Here is a 20,757-nt window from a genome sequence, read left to right on the forward strand (position 1 = left end):
GGGGAGGGAGACCCATAAGTGCACTGTTACACTGAATGAAAACAGTGGAGAGAAAACCACACACCAGAGAACCAGGTGGAGAAATGCAGTATTGGGTCTCTCTCCCTTGCTTACAAATGTAATTGAGCCTATTTCCCCTTGGAAACGTCCCGCAACAGCCACGTGTTGACTTCTGAACATGCAGATCAGCAAAACTCACTCTCTACTTTGTCTGCGTCCGTGTCTCTGTCACCCACAGACACACCCTGTGGAAGCGAGTCCAGAATGTGGTGACTCCGTTCCTGGCTCATATGGTGTCAATCACAGACAGAGACTGCAACCTGGAGTTATTGGTCAGGCCGAATACAGAGGGCTGCGTGAAACATCTATGGATGTTCATCTTCAGTGATTTGAACCTTCTGAGCATCCCTTACAACATAGGTAACAGCAGGTGAGCTGCCGAAAAGTGCAGTGGGAGGGCTGGGGTGAGCAGCATTGAAGGCCGATGAAGTTAATGGCTCTATATCTGCATGGAGAACTAACACAAGTTGTTTTCTCTTGCAGCATAAGGGCCAGGGAGGACGTGTAATCGACGGGCCCTACCAACACTGTTCTGTGATTGGCAGGAGGGCTTGTGTTGTCCAGTCCTACAATTCTGTCCCTCTCTTCCAAGTGCTGAATTCCTTGCTTTTGGCACTCAGTCCCAGCCACCTGCTTGAAACTGACCTGAGCCCCCCAAGTGGTAGCACTGAGCACTAACTGCCCACTGTCTTCTGTTTTGCATGTGCCCCCTCTCAGCTCTCAGACAGAGACGATTCTGGTGCAGAATGACATGAAGGTGCCTGCACATGCTGGCAACGAAATGCCCTTCAGCTGGAGGATAAAGGATTATTTGGAAGAGCTGTGGTTGCAGGCTCAATACATCCCAGGCACTGAAGGTGAGAGCCCAGTTTGAGCTCAGTAAGGAAGAGCATTGCAGCTAATTCCTTTGCTGAAAACCCTGGGTTGTCACTGCAACTATTTTTTTATGACTATGAGGCTGCTTTCAGTGCCCCTGTAAGACACTAGAGTGCTGTGCATCTAACTTTATCTTTTTCACTGTCACTCTCGTTTTCTGTGCCCCCCATATTGGAAATAGCTGGGAATATCAAGAGTTGATGTGTCAGTGGACCCCAGTACACTTGTCTTTTGGGCCAGGTCTTGCCTTCAAGTCCCTTACCAGGACATGGGATCCCTTTCATAGCAGACAGCAGAGTACTGTGCTAAGGGAAGATGGGGTGTTCTAAAATTAGTCACTCAGCTGCTACAGCAATGAGCATAGACTGATGGTCACAGAAATGGGGAAATATGATGGTGCGGTTTCTGCTCACATCTGTTGTGCTGTTCAGGTAAACGTTAAAGATCTCTGGGCCTTTTACAAAGGCAGAGAGAGGTGATCTCAGTGCCTGACCAATATCCCTCCTCAGTAAAGCGGGCAGCAGCCTTTGGGGCTATGAGGGGAGGTAGCACTGAAGGTACCACAGCTGGGTGTTTTGTTGACAGTGTCACTGCCCCGCCACTGGTTAATTCAGTGCCGCGAAACCCCTTTGGGAGGGGAGCTGTAGCGAACTAATTTTCCTTGTAACATAAAACTTCTGTTTGCATCCTGATGTTCCAGGCCATACGGAGAAGTTTGTGGATATCTTCCAGAAGACTCCACTGGGCGAGTTTATTTCCAGTCTGGCTGAGGCAGAAAGGAACATGCTCTTTCACTGCTATGTCAGAGACTTCATCCTCCTGACCATAGGCCTGTCCTCTTCTGAGGAGTTACAGGTCAGTGTTTGAACGAAGGCCCAAGAATAATTTAGATGTGGGCGCAGAGCTTATTTCATACATGATACTGAAGAATGTACACTAGAGCATTCACCTGGCCTCTTCTCAGGGGACTCAATCTGAGTCCCTCTTGTGGAGGTGCCTAGCAGTTGGATGGCGAAAGAAAGATACAACTTGCCACTGGAACCACTGTTTCAAATAGATGGAACAGTACTTTCAGAAAGTCACCTGGTCACCTCTGTTAGGAGCACCTGGGGACACTGACATGATAGCATATTTACTGAATCCACTCAACAACAAAGATTTGCTCAGTAAAAAAATATTTAAAGTAATTTTCTCTGTATAGCACTGATTAATTCAGGAGCGTTCTTGTAGGCATTTTGGGGCAGAGAAAACTTTTCTTTTCTTTTAAATGTTCAGTTTCTGCAAATCGCCCTCTTATCATGCATTGAGGAACTGAAGGCAGCATCTATAGGCGGAGAGGAGAAGATGCTTTCCCTGCCCTGGGTCCACCTTGGGTACCATCAATTTAGGAACCGGCTGCAGAACTTTTCCAGGATCCTGGCTGTGAACCCCAGTGTCCTGAATAGTCTTCTCTACCAGGCTGAGAAAGGAAGCGCTTCATCCCCTTATGAGATGGTACGGTCTCTATCTGTCATGATTGGATTCTTAGCCCTGGGAGGAAGAGAGCTCCAACTAGCACAGCTCCCCTACATGGCAATTCCATTCCCTTTGACCTGTCTTTCTATTTCAGCAGCAATAAAGCACCTACAACAGTGGGAACTGAAAAATAGATATGGATCTTTAATACCCTGGATATTCAACCCATTATCAGATCTGCCCTATAGTAATGGCAAGGAATAAATAATTTACCACAATCTGGGTTAATCTACGAGATCTGCTAATGACCTGAGCCAGGGGCACATAAATCCTGTAACTCCAGGAATACAAACCAGTGTGCACAGCACTCATGAGTGACCCTACAATAACAAACCAGAGCACACAGCCCACTACTCACAAGTAGCTGTGAAACTGAGCTGGGAAGAGGATGTTGCCTTTCCAGCTCTCAAGTTATACTAAAGCCTGTGTGTGTGCGCCTGTCTAGGTTCTGGATGTGTTTGCTGCAATGGCTTGTGCTGAGATGCTGGAGGATCAAGTGTTGAAGTCCAGGCCACAGATTTGGCTACAGCAGGTGAAGAATCTTCATATGCCCATTGAACTTGTCTGTATGGAGAGCTGTTCTAAGGATAGTGGAAGTCAGTGCCATCAGCTGCTCCAGGAAGTCAAGTGAGTAACATGGATCCACTAAGAATCTGTCTTGAAAGACTCCTTGTAACTTGCTCTTCAAGGGGACGATGTCTAATATGGACTGAATGTATCTATAGTACTGTTGTTTTCAGACTAAAACTATTTTAACCCTTCCAGGGTTACTGCTGGGCTGCTTTGATTGTCATTTCCCCAGAACGTGTCTGTTCTGCATTACAGGGCTTTCTCTATTTTCCCAAGTCTGTAATAAAAAAAAAATCAAAAAAACAAATCAGCAGATCCCATTCCAAATGGGATCCAGGATCATTTTAAATCTCTGGATGAAATCATTGGGTGGCTCCTGGTGCTTGGTAGACTGCCACTGTTGATGTTACAACTCATCTCCACATTAATCTCTCACGTACACTGACTCTGGCAGACATTTGGAGCTTCACCCCAGTCTTGCTTCCTCTCCGAGGACAGTCCCAGACAGTTTAAAATTAACTAGTGTCATAGGAAAACAGGAGCAAGTGAGGGCGAGGAGAAACACTATAGATAGTGGAGATCTCTTATTAGCTCCGTGATATAGGAATCAAACCTGTATGGGGTTGTCCTTATCCGCAATCTAGTCAGCGTATGGTTGTTTACTCGTATGGTGATAGCGCCTAAGAACTCCACTGTTCTAGACGCTATATAAAGAGACAACAAAAAGGCAGTCTTTGCCCCAAGGAACTTGCAATCTAAGTATGAAATGAGACAATAGAGAGATACAAGAAACAATCGAGAGGAGCACAAGGAAACAATGAGACAGTGCTTGTCAGCGTGAAAAGCAATGGTCATATCACACTGCTCTGACTTGATCTTCTGATGTTGCCTTTTCCCTTCCTCCTCCCTATTTCATTAATTTCAGCTCAGGAGGCTCCCTTGTGATAGAATTGTAACTGCTTTCTCTCCGACAGGCTTCGGTGGAATCGGGTCTTCTCTATGTCCCTCTTTGTGGAACACATGGTGCTTGGGACTGAGTCCCTGATTCCAGAATTGCAGGATCTGGTAAAGAGACACATCTTGCTGCTAGGCAATGTAAGAGAATCCTCATTAAGCAGCATCTGGGGTTGAAGTAGGGATCCCTCCTCTCTTTCTGAAAGATTATTTGAATTTGCTAAAGGAGTGCTATCCACACCCTGTTCCTGGTCATTAGTTACAAACAGAGCTGGGTAAATCATTTAGAACAATGAGTTCTCAACACATCTCATCTCTCCTTCTCTTCATGAATTGCCTGCAAACATTGCGATTTCCTCAAATTGTCCTTCATAGCCAGTTGCACAGATCCAACAGTGTAGCTATAGGAGGCAGGACCAAACCTGTCAAATCTGTGGACTGGATGTGAGACCTGCCCTCTGAAAAGCCCCTGCTAGTTCTGTTCTGCATGCAGAGTTGCAGGCAGACTTGCTGTTTGCAGTCAATCAGAAATCCTGCTTCAGATATTAAGAATCTTTTGCTTCCATAAGTCCATTGTCATTCTGAGCTGCCTGTAGGAGCTGCTGAGCTCCCTGTTGTTTTGCTGAGGCTTCCTGCTTATTTCCTCCTCTGAATGAAGGATCCATGTCCCCACAGACCCCAGCTAGAAAGGGATCACCTGGGCCTCCCTTTTCCAAAGGTGAGTCACAGAAGCAGGCAAAGGAAAAGCCTATAAAGGAGAAAAATCTGCAACAGCACCCAGAGGGGAGCCACACAAGAGTGGTGCTTGAAAGGCCACCCTATCCCCTAGTCCCACAGCTACTGCAATTTCAGAGGTCCCCGACTGCTCTCAAGAACTGTCAACCCAGCTGCTTTTCCCTGTACCAAAAAGTGTGGTGATAGATTGCTGTGCTAATGTGAACAAATATATATAGGCATTGCTGGCTGCATTTGTGGGTTTTTCCTTCCTTTTGCTTCTCCTGTCCCTGGAAATCTCCATCTAAAGCAGCAAAGTAGAGCCACTTATTGTTGCTCTCCCTTCCAGTGTCTTCAGTGGGACTCTGACATCAAGACTCATAAAACTTTCACGGCAGTGATGAAAGTGCTGTACCAATGTAAGGAGGAAGCCAACGCAACTATTTGCAAGTAAGGTCATTGGGACGGGCATGTTCCTAAAAGGGTGTGTTTGTAGGTTTACACTAAGCATTTTAGGGTTTTGCATTGAGCCTGGAACAGATAGTGTAGCATGCAAAGCATGTGGACTCCAGGGTGAGGAGAACATAGTTCAGCCAGGACACTGACAGGCTGAGCCTTGGGAGATGGGAGTCCCTACAGAGCTTGTAGGGGGTGCGCAGGGAGGACCCTTTCATCTCCTTTTATGAGACTATAATTTTGTATTTTCCCAAGTGTTTTTTCAACATATTATGCAGTAGGCTAACTTCTGTGTATCCTGTCATTACTTCCAACTTCCCTATTCCTTCAGCAAGTGCGAGGCAGCTCTCTCATGAGCCTATGAGCTTCAGCATAGATTGAATGAATGAAATTTGCTGCTGTTGTAGGAATGGGCCAAATTTATCCTAAATGTAAGTTGCGACCATGGGCAGTGGGTGAACTACTGGCTTGGGGAGGCGAGCTCCGGCAGGTGCTCTCCTGCCTGGGGCCAACCCCACCAGCTCCAGGCCTCCCAAGCGTCTGCCCCAGCCCCGGAGCACCAGGCGGCTGGGCGGGCAGCACAGCCCCCAGCCTGAGCCCCGGAATGGCAGGCAGGCAGCTGAGTGTGGCCTCCAGCGTGGTGGGTGGGCGGGCGGTGCAAGCACCGTTTCCAGCTGTCTGGTGTCCCTGGCTGCAGGCTGGCGCCCAGTAGTCCCATCCCAGGGCAAGGGCACCGGAGCCCTCCCAAAAGTGGGGGGGAGGGCGGGGCGGGGTGGGATCCCTGCCCAAGATGGAGGCGAAAGCAGCCTCCTGCCCGTGTCCCAGGCCTCCCCAGCCAGGGCAGGTGGAGGGACCCAGGCTCCCCACACTGGCCCACGCAGCTCTTCCTGACCCGGCTCCAGCTGGTGTTGCGGGAAGCCTCAGAGCCGCAGCCTGGCCATGATAAGAGCTGGGTGGACAGCTGTGTGGAGCCACCATGGACCCTCTACCTGACCGTGGTGCGGGGAGCCCGAGCAGCCCCCAGCCTGTGTCCCCGCCCGCCTGGGGCAGGTGGAGGGTCCATGACTCCATAGCTCCCGCGTGGCTCTTACCGTGGCCAGGCTGTGGCTCTGAGCCCCCACTCCCCCCAGGCTGGAGCCGGGTCGGGGAGAGCCGTGCGGGCAGCTGTGGGGGGCCGGCATGGAGTCATGGACCCTCCTCCTGGAAATGGGCCAGGGGCCTGCTCTTGGCGCCCCAGGCAGGTGGAGGGTCTTCCGTGGTTCCTCACAGCCGCCCGGGCTCCCCAGCCACGCTCCACGATGGCCTGGCTGGGAGGGAAGAGGAGGGGAAGGGGGCAGGGTCCACTCCGGAGAAAAGCAGAAGGGCTATGGCCTCCTGCCCCCTCTCCTCCTTATTCCAGCCCACTGGCCCGGGGCCCCACCCACATGGGAAGGAAGAGCCACGCCCACAGCAGAGCTTGGTGGGAAGCAGGAGGGAGCCTGAGGTTGGAGTGTGGGCAGGGCCACGTAGGCAGTTTGGGTAGGCTTAGCTTTCCCCTGCCATTGATACCCGCCGCCCCTGCTAGTGACCTTAATATGTGGGATGAACTTCACCCTTACATTCTAGAGAATATATCTCTGTGGAGTAGGCCAGCTGGAGGCTCTAGATCACTTGGATTATCTGTTTGAAAAGGTATCTAGGCAGGTGGATAAAAATGTTCTTTTGGTTTCCTGGCAAAGGAGAAGCCAGTAATATTTGTCACAAGCACTTTTACATGCTAAGCTGTGAAAATAAGAGAATAAAATGAATAGATTATTCCATATGTTGCCCTAATTTACCTTGTGACCTAATTTTGGTGGGTGCTTACAAATGCCAGTGCAGGGTTCACGCTGAACTGTAGCAATTAATTCTCTATCTATTGGATATTCTATGCTGTAACCTGGAATCTTATTCTTGTTTTTATGCACCAACAACTTTCTGATGTATGGCAATTTTGTATTCATCATGGTGAAAGCTGGATGAATAAAAACAACTTGCCGCCTTATCCTCTTCCCTGACCTTGAGAGACGTGCCAATGAGACCCAGGTTCCCTCTTCTGATCTTTAATCTGAGTTGCAGTAGAAGACTCTCTTTAGGCCTGTAGCTTGACTGCTTGGATTTAGTTGTGTTGATTGGATTACAGATATGGTCTGAAGCCATGTCCGATTTGCCTGGAAGACCCTAAGGATCCAGTCAACCTGCCTTGTGATCATGTCTTCTGTCAGAGTTGCATCAAACAGTGGCTGACACCGGGGCAGATGTTCTGTCCATACTGCAAAGTTAACCTGCCAGATGACTGTAGTGTAACCATCTCCCAGGAGCTCAGGTATTCCATCCTTCCTATGACAACCCTGTGTCACTAACCCTGCAGCAGGAGATAATTGGGCTAGTTATGTTGGGAGACCCTGACCCTCAGCACTGAAGGTCTAAGTACAGGAAGAGTTGGCAGGATAAATTATACTGGTCTCCGGTATTTCCCCTCTGCCCTGTGTTTAAAGATATGGCGAGGAAGTTACCTCATTCCATTTAAGATGTTTCAGATATTCTGTAAAGCAAAGTGCTATTAGTGGCTGAATCAAGCAATTGAACTACTCCCTATCTTGGGTCACTGTTTTCTGCTTCTTAGCAAGAAGTCAGCGGTAACGGTGTCCTGGGTTGCTGGCAATCAGATCACAAATGGCAATGGGATACAGTTTTCATAGATAATAGCTCTGAGAAATGCCTTGTAATAATGCCTTGTTAAAACTCTGGTTGTTGATATAGAGTCTCGTTTTGCTGATAAAATCACCCTGTTGACCATGGACACTTGAGCTTTACGCACAGTGTCAGGCATAGAGTTTGAGGCCAGAAGGAATCACTAGATCATCTAATTGGACCTGTATAGCAGTGCCACGCAATTTAACTGGTTCTGCAGTTGTTTGGCTACCTTAGTAATTTCTTTTCCCACCATTTCCTCAGTGTTGCAATAAAGAGGAACGCCCAGTTCCGTCAGATGTGCAATAGCTTCTTCATAGACCTGGTTTCCACCATGTGTTTCAAAGATAATGAACCCCCAGAGAAAGCGGTGATCCAGGAGCTGCTCAAACTGCTGTTTGTTCACCGGGAGCCTTTGAGAATAGGCCCAACAAGTAAGCTCAGTTCCTCTTGCGAGTGTCAACAACCTGATTGAATCTGTTCTCCTGCCTCTCTCTGTAGCCCAGTGTTTCTCAAATGTGGCCACCAGGGGCTTTTCGTGTGGCCACAGCCTCCGGGGTTGTGAATGGGGGTGGGAGGGCAAAGTAGTCTCCTCTCCCACCCCTGAGCCACCAGCAGGGGTTGGGTCTTGCTCTCTTGTGGAGCCACAAACGCCAGAGAAGCAGGTAGCTAGTGAGTTCCCCACCCTCCTGGCGGTGGTGAGGTCAGGCTCCAGCCCTGGGGTGGCAGGTGGCAGCTTACAGCTCTGCTGCAGTGGGCTCCGTCCCCCAGCTGCAGGGCTTCAGGCTCCGGCCATGGGCTCCAACCATGGGGCTCCAGCCTCCGGCTTTAGCCTCACAGCGGCAGGCTCCATCCCTCAGCTGCAGGGTTTGAGGTTCCAGCCGTGGGACCACAGGATCCAGCTCCGGCTGCAGGGCTCCAGTCCCCGGGTTCACCCCCCACTCCTGATCCTCGCTGTGACCCCTGGCCTCAGGTTTTAGCCACATGCTCCATCCCCCTGCAGTGTGGCAATGGGTGCCAGCGGCAGGCTCAGCCCCCCATCACTCCTGGCCCCTGCTGCATCCTCTGGCCCTGGCCGCAGGGCTCTGGTCCTCGATCATGCAGCTGCAGAGCTCCCGTCTCTGGGCCCCCCGCAGTCACCCCTGGCCTCCGCTGCCTCCCCTGGTCCCCATCCATTCCCCCATTGCCCTGCTGCCTCAGTACCCCCATCTCCATCCAGGGCTTAATTTGTCCCCTGGCTTGCCAGGGCTGTGTAAGTCTGCTGTGAAAAGTGACATTTGTATGTTTGTTAATATCACTTTTCACTGCCTTCCAGCTAGCTAGCAAGTCTGCTGCTGTGAAAAGTGATATTAACAAACATACAAATATCACTTTTCACAGAAACAGATTTACTATCTAGCAAGTCTTACAAAAGCAACCAAAAAAGCAAAAGAAACAACTACAAAAAAGAAAAAAACATGCAAAGCTCCTTATTTGTTTCTATTCTGTTTAGGTCCAGTACAGAATAGAGACAACTGTAAATTATTTTTATTACTGAGTCTGCAAAAAAAAAACCAACACCCCACATAAATAAATGACAATGATTTGGACGTGTGTGCATATTTTTGTTTTTCCTAAAATTAAGTATTTTAGGAAAAATTGTCAGAGCGGTCACCAGCAAGAGTTGGTGGCCGCACTCCGAGGCCACCAAAAAATTTGTTGTGAGAACCTGTGCCCTAGCCCATGAGTCAATTTTTCCTCTGTATTCAGATCCCCGCACTGTATACACGAAACTGCTGTCCCCATTTAACGACGTGGTGGATAAGACTCCTATCATCCGCTCAGTGGTGCTGAAGCTGCTTTTGAAATACAGGTAAGTTCAGTCAAAAAGCTGATGGGTGAGCATGGGTTACATGCCATCCTTAACCTCTTCAGACAGGCCAGCTTCTCTCCCTGCTCTTTAGTCATATGCTACTCACAGAATGAGGGAGAATTTTAGCCAAGTTCTGAGATTTGAAACTCGTCCTGTGAAAACCAATCTTTGCCTCTGTATCAGCACCAGTGCTGGGTTGGGGGTGTATCTGTGTGTGCAGTATCTTTTTGTGCCCTATATTTGAGAATATGTATCCATCCAGTCCTGACCCATATGTGAGTTAATCAGAAGCTACTCCTGACCTATATGTGAAATAACTCTTAGGAAAGCTAAAGAATGAAGCTGATACACTGATGCACAAAGAACACTCAGAACACTGGCAAATGAATATTTTATAAATCTTTAATTTTCTAACTGTATGATGTGAGGATTTTTGTGTTTAAATTACTCACTCTGTACTGTACATTTGTCACATAAAGAGACTGTCACATCCAGAAAAGCTGCCTTTTGATTAAGTAAGCATGTCTGAGGTTTCAGAAGTATAGTTTATCGGTGTGTCTGTGTATAGTAACCCACTTTTGGCCAATCCATGTGGCACTGTGTAAGCCACATACAGAGAAGGAATTCCCACAAATGATGCATGTGCTGGTTTCTCCAGTGCTAGATTCAGAATAGAAAGTGAGAGGGCTTTTCTCTATACAGACATCAGTCCTTGCATACTATATATTTGTGTTTCTTCTATGGTTGAGGGTCTAATTTAAAGGAATACATGAGTGCCTCTGGAAATGGCAAAGGAAACACAGCATAGAATTTCTCAGTTTCATTTGGAGGCTGAATTAGGTTACCATGTTACCTGGCCAGCATTCAGAGCCTACTGGCTCTCAGAGCATAGGATAATGGAGCTTATATAGGACCATGCTGGGGTGTGATGGCACAACATTGTTGCCCATAGTACTGGTTCTTATCACTGTGATAGCCTTTTGGTATATCAGAGGTCCCATGCGACTCCAGCTATGACCTGCCTTGACTTTTGCTTCCCTCTCAGCTGGACCTGGAGTGAACTTCTCTGCCATGTGGACAGAATTTGCAATTTATGTTCTAAATAATGATTAGTAGCCATCAGCGTTGCAGTAGTTGGTAAGAGGAGATTTCTCTGTTTCCCAGCTTCAGTGATGTGAAAGCCTACCTGCAGGAGTACCTGGTGCAGGTAGAGCAGTGCCAGATCCTGGACAAAGATGACAAGACAGAACTTTACACACTTTTTGTCAATTGTTTGGAGGTAGGTCTGCTTGCCCCATCTCCCTCATGTCAGAGGTGCTGTGTGGGGATGTCCTGGCCCAATAGAGCAATGTTTCAAGAATACGGCTTTTTCTAGAAAATCCTGACTGAGCTAATGCACACACTGACTATGTGGGGAGGAGTTTTATCCATCTAGAAAGGGCGAGATTGAGAGAATGTTAAAACCATGGCTCTGTTCAGCAGTAGCCACTCCTGCTTTGTCAGATCCCCAGAGAAGGCTTGTGCTGTAGCATTCCATGAGCTCCTCTGCTTCAGGACACTAGGTGTGGTTTGAGCATGATTAGATCAGGCCAGGAGAGGCGTAAACTCCAGCAGTTGGGCTTGGGGCACCATGCTGGAAATTGGACTGATTTTTCCCTTTGCAGGATTCGATGTATGAAAAGATTGGAGCCTGCACTCAGGAAGACCAAATCAACCGTCTGCGGGAAGACGGACGCTTTTTGGAGAGCTATCTGAAGAGGAACAGCCAAGAAACCCTTCGGGAGTCCTCTATTGAGTACCTGCAGGAGGTGGCCAGGGTCCGGCTTTGCCTGGATAGGGTTGCAGAGCTGCTCTTGGAAACGCAGAGACCTAAAGGCAAGTTGGGCTCTGCTGCCCTCAACTGAAAATGCTAATGTGTCAAAGGCTAAATCCAGGATACAGGCCCCTCTGATGGACTTGCTAGACATGTTCCATGTCTCTGTGTCGCTTTGCAAACCATTTGCTCTCCATCATAGAAATGCCCATATCAAGATTTCTCTAGCCGCAGAATAAGGGCATTGTGATCCCTGTATATTCCTGGATAAGAACATCTGAGAAGGAAGGGCTACTAAGATCTCGAATAATGGATCAGATCAGGGAAATGGATCCCAATGCTGTGGCCAGTTCTGACAGCAACAGCTGACCAAGATAAGAAATTTTGACTTGCTTTATTCTTTCTACAGAGTGGGCTAAGGCAGTGGATAAGCAGCAATACCTTCAGAAAGTAATGCGGTTCTGTAGGCTGGCTGGGAATGACTGGTACCGAGTTTACCTGGTCCGAAAATTGACTAACCAGTATGGGATGGAGTTTGCTCAGAAGCTTTCGGATGAGAGCCAATTTCATTGGGTATTCCCCTTGGAAATCATTCAACAACAGGTAAAGCAAATGTGTCTCCCTGACTCCTGTTTTCTTAACAGTTTGTGTTTCTGAATGCCGTTTCCTCCTCTTGGGTTTTTTTGTATTTGCATTTTTTTTTCCATGTGTCTGTTGATGGTGTGCGGCTCTCTGGTACTGTCATGCAGGGCTGGAGCAGGTATGGGTGGGAGTAACCTACTCCAGTACCCCTGCCTTCCATAGAAAGGAATTTCTTCCGACCTGAAGAAAGGCCATTATTTTGCTTGTGTCAAAGCCTGGCTCCCAGAGCAGCAACATCCCCAGCAGAACCAATCTCCCTGCCTAGCAGCCTGGAAGAGGCATCACCAAACACTCATGCTAGCTGGGAAGTCACAGCCCTTCTCCCTGCACACTGCATTTTAGTTTAAAATAGAAATGAACCCCATCCCCTAACAGACAACATGGATGCTTCTGTGGAACAGTTTCCCTCTTGTAAGGTGACATTCTTAGTCTGCCCAGTATTCATGCTATGTGCACGTGGGTTGTTTGTACTTTATTGCTACAGAGGGACCAACCTAGTCAGATTGATCGGTACTTGGTATGTGGCGAGAACTACAGAGTCCTGCGTGATGCTGTGGGAAAAGCAATGATTGAGTGCCAGATGAAGGGTATTGCAGAAGCACAGAAGGTAAGACTCTTCTCCCCAGTCAGCACAGATGCTCCCTTTTGGGTAGGGCTTACAGTGATTCTTTGGAGAGATTTAGAGGGCAAGTATTTTAGCTCTTAGTGCTTTGCTTAGCCATTCCCTCCCCTCTCTCTCACATGCCTGAGATGGAGATTTTTCTTTGCTTGCTGTTTATTCTGACGGTTTTTAACTCGACCTGATCTTTGTTGACATGCATCTCGCCCATTGTATGTGAAATTTGGACGATTGTCCCCATCTCCAGTGCTGTTTGCCAGTCACATCATCCTCCCCACCACGGTCTCCTCTTTTAAAAGTGTTCTGTGAAGCACTTCTTGAATAACAGGCTTAGGCTCCTTGCAACCAACTGGCTGAGGGACTAAATGGGTTTTCCATGCAGGCTGTGCTTCCTTTCACTGCCTTTTCATACTTACTTATGTAATTTCCAAACTTAATAACTATGCATGTGTAGTGAAGTAGGTGTGCATGAAAAACATGCTGTCAGATACTGTATACATTTAATTTTCTCCTTTTCCCTACCTCTTCAAACATTGCTCGTTCTCTTTGATTGTGAGCTGCTCAGAGAATGACCTGTGTCTTCCTGTTAGTGCATCACTTCCAGGATCCTAGTTGTGATTAGAGCCTGTGGATGCTACAGTAATATGACCAGTTAATAATAGCTTCCAGTTTGGGTTAAGTATGTACTGTTTAGTTGGGGCAACAGACGAGTGGCAGGTTGGCTAGACCAGGGAAGTTCAGAAAATATTTCTGGTGGATAGAAAAAGGGTCTGCTTGACTGGGGTTTCAGATACCCAGTGAGTTTTTACATTGTGTTCAGGACAGTGGACTTCCCTGCAAGCAGGTTCTTGTGAGGCTCTGACAGGGAATGGTGGAAATCCACATAAACATAAACTGCTCCCTCTGCAGAGGGGGACTTTCTCAGAGACCGCTGGGCCAAGACAGTGGCTTTTATTATGCCGTGCCTTCTCAAGTTTGAATAGCCGTTTCCTTTGCCTGTCACCTTCTGTGACAATGGGACAGCGACATACATCGGGGTCAAGGGGAAATGTGCATGTCTGTTAATGAGCAAAGATTGCAGTGACAGCTGAGGTAGTACAGATGTAGCCCCTTATCCTCTGCATAACCAGTTTCTCTTGTTTTTCAGGCATGTAACAGCTCTGGGTCTGCACAAGCTGTTCACCTGCTCCTGGCTATTTTCAGGGAACTCACTACTCTGTATGGATGCAGGAACACAAGCCTCCACCCCAAAAAGGAGGTGAGATACCTTGCTGTTGGCAACTTGTAGACTGTCAGGGAACAGACTTGTTTCCTTCTGAGAAGAAGCAGCTTTAGGTCACAGATGTGAGAGAATGTCCTTTACCCTACTGCCCAAAATGCTATTCTGAGAGCATCTGGCAGAGATTAGCTGAAGAGAAATCTGAATGTCTTCCAAAGAGGGGATCTCCTCCCTGTCTAACATACGGCTCTATCGGACCCTATTTACTGTAGTATCTGAGCACTTCATAGTCTTAACACCCCTGTGAAGTAGGGAAGTACTATAGTTACAGGTAGGGAATGGAGACAGAGACTAAGTGGCTTGCCCAAGGTGTCACAAAATCTGTGGCAGAGCAGGAAATTGAAACCCTGATTTCTCACATCTCAGGCCACTGTCCTAGCCTAGCCACTGGACCATCCTTCCTCTGTATATACTGAAGGACCAACTCCAGTAAATAGTCAGTTACTTCAAGGCATTGTGGGTATCATTCTGCATTAGATTGTGTATAAAGAGCTGCTGGACCTTTTCGTCTGGTTGGCAATCATGTACTTTATTTTCCTTTTGTAATGTTTGCCTTCAGCAATGTGATGCTATGAATAAGTTCATCCAACACTCCAAAGCCCTGGATTCTCCAGCCCTGAAGCAATTTGCAGCATCTCTTGTGACCAACAGTCTCCCATCACTGACAGTGAGTCCCCAACACTTCAGCCCCAGTGGGGCACTGATTGAAATAGTCGTTCATGCTGCAGCCCTCTTGCTATGTGGGCAGAATCGAGTCCTCGAACCCCTGAGGAGCCTGGCCTTCTCTCCTGCCACCATGCAGGTAAGGAAACTGGTCTTTCCATGGCATCCTCTATCCGAACCTTGAAACCAGGGCACAGATTCAGCCCATCCATGCTAGTGGTGGCTCAATCGATGCTGGCACCTTGTTCGTGCTGCCTTCTTACTCTCCAGAACCTGAGCTTACTTTTTTTTTTTTTAAATGAATCTAGCTGTTACTGAGAGGTTGAGATACTCTCCTGTCATGTTTTCACGGCTAACTGATACAATGACTTCTGCCTGTGTTTTCAGACTCTGAACCAATAGATCTGAGGGGTCCCATTCATCTCCCTGAGCACTAACTGGGATACCCAGTGCTAACTCTGGATGAGCAGTGAAATAATTAATAATCCAAAAGTATGCAGGAAAGGAGTGGGAGGGTCACCCTACAAAGATCTGCACAATCTAGTCTGAGTGAAACTCGTTATGGCCGCACGAGTGAGTGGGCTTGGGAGAGTGCCAGTTTTCCCCCACCCCCTAATCAAATATTTAAGGAGCCTAGCAGTGTTCAGCAGGGTACCTAGGGGAATCCAAGCTCAAGCAACCGAGAGAGCATCATCACCTGCCCGGTCTACTGGGAGTGGTATCTCACAGGTGGACCACATTTTGTGGGCACTTGGAAAAGTAACACCACCTTTGTTTTTCTTTTAACCCCTATGTGACCCCAGCCTTAAACCATCCCCATTCTGCTTCTCCTACCTTCCTGGCCCGGGAAGACTGGCCAGGACTCCCACTGTAGCCTGTCAACCTCCTTCTTTAATTGGCTGGAGGGTTTGTGGAGTAACGCCCCCTTCTCTTCTCAGGGTTGAGCCTGCTGCTTCCTCAGCAACACATCCCATTCAAATATAAAGTTTTCTTACTTTTAAGTAGAATTCACCACTTGTTTTGCCTCTCCCTTTCTCCTTATTTCCTTGCACTGATGAGCAATTGACAATCTGCCACAGCCTTAATGTTCTCTCATGTGTAATTTAACTGGAAAACAGGTGTGTTGCTGAGCCATTGCTGTAGTAATGTATTTATTCATGTGAATGTTTTTTAGCGTTCTTTTCTGCCCACAATGCCTGAAGATCTGATGGTTCAGGCTGTGAATTGGGAGGGAATGAAGAAGCTGCATTGGTATGGTAAGTATCCCTGAGTGGATTTGGTAACAGTGTAGGAAGAGCCATCACCTGAGAATAACTGTTCCAAAAAGTCCAGTTATGTATCTGTGGAGCAGGAGAGTAGTATTATTTATGTGATGCCTAAGAGGAATTTCATATATTTGTCATGCCCTGTTATTATACGGTGGCAAAGTCTCCCAGGGATTTCTCTCTAGTTTCTTTATAAGACATAGTCAACATAGAGACAGAATGACCTCTGGCTTCTGTGTAGGCAGCTAATACGATTCCTGTGTGCTCCAAGAATTTTACTTATTTCCACTAAATCTGGATCTTGAAATAGATTTCTTGCTGTCGGGTTGCATGTGTGTGTGTGTATGCGTGCGCATGCGCGAATCTAGAGGGGAATGCGTGGGTTTTATTTGTTTTAAAAATGCACTTCTGTCCTGCTCACCATACCATGCTGTTGATTTCTTTGTCTCACAGTGTGTCCAAATGGCCATCCCTGCACTATTGGAGAGGTAAGAGTTTTTGGGCTCGAGGGTGGTTTATTTCTTTAAAAGCTGCCTGCACTATATTTTATTTGCTATTTAATTATATCCCAAAGTTAAATGCAGTCAAGCTGTATGATCAACCATTACAGCATTGCACGGTGAATACTGGAACAGCTACTGTACTCCAAGCAGTAATACAGCCTCTTTCAGTGAGTAGCAGCTTTCCAATTAACAAGTTGCATGTTGCATTCAAGTGTTGGGAAGTTGCTTCTCTCTTTATAGGCCTGTAAAATGCCTTCCTTCCCCTCCCCCCTCCCTTTTTTTTTTTTAAACTGTGTTGTTTGACAGATATGACAATATCCTGGACAAACCTTATTGAGTTTAATATCTTTGGAGTCCATTGTATTAAATATCCCAGTGTGTTGTTGAGGGATTGTATGTATGTATTTCCGTGTGGAGGGTAAAGAAGAGAACAATAGAGGACAATTAGGCAAATTCACCAGGTTGTAACATCTCCAGAGAAACACCATCCGCCGGAGACGTCTGCATATACTATTTCAAACTGGACTCTCCAGGGACCAACAGACAAGGAAAAGGGGTTTTGATAAATAGCCTGGATTTAAACTGGCTCAGGGCCTCCTTTCCAATCCAGCAAATGGACAGGACTTCTGGTCCAAGGTGGGCCCCAATTCTTAGGAAAGGGTTGAAAGGGCTTTGGCCTGCTGAGGCCCCATCAGATCAAGTGGCGGTTCTGAGTTGAAGTTGTGATGCACTTATGACTGCAGGGAACAGCCCTGTGTGGGGTTGGAAGGACCAGTCACCAATCAGAGCCCTTGTTGAAGTGAGGGGGCGATCTCTGGTTAGCGTATTTGCATGTGGGCAGGTTCTTTTATTGTTTTAATACATTTTCTATGTAATGTTTTCTACTTTAAGAATAAATTTACTTGCTTAGAAACAGCTGTGTGGTAACATATATAATGGTGGCAATTGCACTGTATACCATCTCTGAGGAGAGAAGCAAAGGATGCCTACTTAGACAGTCTGTCTTTCTTTTGTTGGGAAAATCACAATTAGTTAGAGAACTTTGCAGCCTGGAAATACCCTGGTCAGAAGGGCAAGAGACATGTGTCTCCACCCAAGAGAGGCGATGGCTGGGGAGAACAGAAGTGCCCTTGCTGTACTACTGAGGGGAAATGCAAGTGCAATTGTCCTGAACTGTGGCATCTCGCTTTTCACAGTTGTACCTGTGTAAAAGCGATGACCCACATCTGCTGGGTACCTCACTGTGTGAGGACTGCACTTAGCACTAAGTAGAGCCAAGACTGTGCCTCAGAGTCTGAATTAGCTCCATTTCTCTGGGTATGAGATGCTGCTCCTTTGCATCTGTCTGGGATTAATTAATCTGTGTAACTTCTTCTCTCTTTGCCAGTGTGGTCGTCCCATGGAACAGAGCCGGTGTGTTGATTGCAATGCTCTGATTGGAGGTTTACGACACATTCCAGTCCATGGCTTTCAGGGAGTCCAGTATGTTTTAACTACTTTAACTTATTCAGTGCTGAATTATGTAACACTTACATTCCATCCAGAAGCTATACAGACATGCCCTATCCTGGTGTCTCAGCTGAATCAATGTTCTCTTGAAAACTACTACTAGCACAGACAGTTGTTCCACCAGTAGTGAAGGGGTTAACCTGATTGCAGAGGCCAGTCTAGGTCTAGTTCTGCCGAGACCAGCTAAAAGCTAGGATTTGTCAGTCTAGTGTTCTTATGCTTTTCATCTCCTTAGTCACCCTCAGCTGGTCTGTTACTCTCTTTCGTGTACAGTTCTTAACTAATGCTGAATTATCAGTTGAATTTTCTTTGGCAACCTTCGGTTGACATCCTACCACCTGACCAGCCTGCATAGAGCATGTAGTCTACTAGAACACTTTAGGGGCTGTGATTCATGACTTCGCCCCTTGGCCCAGCCAGGTTGGCATTTACAGCCCTGACATGCTAATTTTATGATCATTAGCACTAACAGCAGCGATTTCTGACCTGCCTAGCACGTAGTGGCTAATCCTGACTCTCAGCTAACAGTGGCTGCATGGTACCTCTTAATAGAAGATGCATTTAGGGGAAGATTCCTTGTGGAGTGGGGTGGGAGCTGCCAGCTAATAAGGTAAGTGAATCAGGCTATCGCAGTGTGAAACCTGTCTGTAGTGATCAGCCTTTTCTCACCACCTTTCTAATGCAAGAGCCTTAAATTGCAGCATGGTATCAGTAGCAGTTAGATATGGAAAGGTTCTATTTGTGTTTCGACTCATCTCTCTCTCTTGGTTTTTTCATATCAAGACAGAAAATTCACTGTGCATAATTTTATACAGGCATTTCACAGACAGAACTCAAACTGGCCACATGCTCGGGGATCCCAGAAACAGAGAAGCAACGGTAGCATCTGAGAGGGAGATGTCCCCAGTTGTTTTCATTGTGATTCGCTTGCTCACGCACTTGGCAATGCTGCTGGGAGCCACAAAAGATCCGCAGGTATTGGAAACCATGCTCATTGTCTGAACAGAGTAACTTCCCATGTGGAATTCTGGTAAGACTCTTCATACAGTCAGTGCTGCAAAAAGCCTGCAGCTTCCTCCCAGTGCTTCTGGAGGAGCTGTTAATAGTGGATGCTGGCAAGACAAGCTGCTGTTGTAGGCACATACCTTTAAGCCCTCTCTCTAATTTAAGAACGTAAGAACGGCCGGACTGGGTCACACCAAAGGTCCATCTAGCCCAGTATCCTGTCAGCTGACAGTGGCCAGTTCCAGGTGCCCCAGAGGGAATGAACAAAACAGGGAATCATCAAGTGATCCATCCCCTGTCGCCTATTCCCAGCTTCTGGCAAACAGAGGCTAGGGACACCTGCCCTGCCCATCCTGGCTAATAGCCATTGATGGACCTATCCTCCAGGAACTTATCTAGTTCTTTTTTGAACCCTGTTATAGTCTTGGCCTTCGCAACATCCTCTGACAAGGAGTTCCACAGGTTGACGCTGCGTTGTGTGAAAAAATACTTCCTTTTGTTTGTTTTAATCCTGCTGCCTATTAATTTCATTTGGTGACCCCTAGTTCTTGTGTTATGAGGAGTAAATAAATTTGTACAAGTGAAAATAATAAAATTAACAAATGCATCAAGTGGTAAAACAAAGTTTCAAAAATAGTGTATCTTCCAAGCACAGTATGTCTGGTACTTTTCAGTCACAAACGGGGGTTAAAGAGAAGGGTTTTTCCATCCATTCCCCAAAGAGAGGTGAAAGTAAGAATCCTATTTTGTAGTGATTTGTTGGGATCCTTCAGAAAAGCAAAAATCTATTTTCCAGATAGTGGTGTCACATTATAATGGAGGCTGGGGCAGAAACACATCTTAAGGGCTGCTGTCTTCCCCCAAGTTTGCAGTGAATAAAAGATTGACCCTTACATGTGTAGATACCTGCATATAGTCCTGTCCCAGGGGTTGGTCTTCTCTAAGATGCATTGAAGACTCAAAGATGCTGGGTTATAACTTTGCGTGCATCAGACTAGAGTTTTACACTACTTGCTCTCACCCTTGCCTTGTTTTTGTTCTTTAAGTCCTTGCGAGGGATCATAAAGCCACCAGTGCAGGATCCAGTAGGCTTCCTCCAGCTGCACATTGAGAAGGACCTGGAGCAGCTGACAAAAACTCTGGGAAAGAGTGCTGATGAGACCATCAATGTAGTTCATCTCATTCTGTGCAGCCTCCTCAAGGACCCCCACCAGCACCCAAACCAGTGTAAGGAAGTGAGCACTTGGACAGAATGTGGAAGGCAGCAGGGGGACAGTGTCGTCATTTTAAGTGTAGCAGTTGTGTGGTTCCTCCATGGATAGCACAGCACCAGTGTGGGCAAAGCATTTCAAATTGGCAGCAGCAAAGTCAGTTGGGGAGATCCAGAGCTTTAGTGATACCTATTTCCTATTCCTGCAAGCAGATGATCTGACTGATCATCTCTCTTACTGCCCAGGGCTCTGGGGTTTAAACTGGTTTGGTAGTCTTGACTGGAATCATTGCATAACTGATGGTATGCTGTACAGAAAGGATTTTCAGCTACAGAAACTGATGAGTTGCTCAAAAAATGTAGCAGATGCATAAACCTGAAGAGATCAGGTGTAATGGTTTATATGCCACCTTCTAAGCTACAATAGGAAACAGTGACAGAGGATGATTCTCAGTAGAATTTGAAGGTCTGAATCATGACACAATAATGGTCTTGCAGCAGATCTTATTATGGGGTTATTTAAATGGAGGAGCATGGTCT

The 20,757-nt window shown here is 47.0% G+C and overlaps 1 protein-coding gene across 5 annotated transcripts in view; it reads left to right on the forward strand.

The window, feature by feature from the left end:
* RNF213 (ring finger protein 213) overlaps window positions 1–20,757 on the forward strand; it is an 88,988-nt gene that overhangs the window by 57,528 nt on the left and 10,703 nt on the right. For all 5 annotated transcript variants that reach the window (XM_043496307.1, XM_038371171.2, XM_038371173.2 and 2 more), the window contains 21 exons: window positions 239–430; window positions 778–917; window positions 1,637–1,791; window positions 2,212–2,430; window positions 2,897–3,078; window positions 3,996–4,116; window positions 5,039–5,139; window positions 7,307–7,489; window positions 8,122–8,291; window positions 9,607–9,709; window positions 10,874–10,988; window positions 11,374–11,584; window positions 11,932–12,125; window positions 12,649–12,771; window positions 13,931–14,041; window positions 14,622–14,864; window positions 15,900–15,981; window positions 16,444–16,478; window positions 17,881–17,975; window positions 18,818–18,977; window positions 20,054–20,234. In XM_043496307.1, coding sequence (XP_043352242.1) covers window positions 239–430; window positions 778–917; window positions 1,637–1,791; window positions 2,212–2,430; window positions 2,897–3,078; window positions 3,996–4,116; window positions 5,039–5,139; window positions 7,307–7,489; window positions 8,122–8,291; window positions 9,607–9,709; window positions 10,874–10,988; window positions 11,374–11,584; window positions 11,932–12,125; window positions 12,649–12,771; window positions 13,931–14,041; window positions 14,622–14,864; window positions 15,900–15,981; window positions 16,444–16,478; window positions 17,881–17,975; window positions 18,818–18,977; window positions 20,054–20,234 — 3,116 coding nt within the window. The remainder of the gene's footprint in view (window positions 1–238; window positions 431–777; window positions 918–1,636; window positions 1,792–2,211; window positions 2,431–2,896; window positions 3,079–3,995; window positions 4,117–5,038; window positions 5,140–7,306; window positions 7,490–8,121; window positions 8,292–9,606; window positions 9,710–10,873; window positions 10,989–11,373; window positions 11,585–11,931; window positions 12,126–12,648; window positions 12,772–13,930; window positions 14,042–14,621; window positions 14,865–15,899; window positions 15,982–16,443; window positions 16,479–17,880; window positions 17,976–18,817; window positions 18,978–20,053; window positions 20,235–20,757) is intronic.

The sequence above is a fragment of the Dermochelys coriacea genome, chromosome 14 (assembly GCF_009764565.3).
Source record: "Dermochelys coriacea isolate rDerCor1 chromosome 14, rDerCor1.pri.v4, whole genome shotgun sequence".
In the NCBI taxonomy this organism is placed as follows: domain Eukaryota; kingdom Metazoa; phylum Chordata; order Testudines; family Dermochelyidae; genus Dermochelys; species Dermochelys coriacea.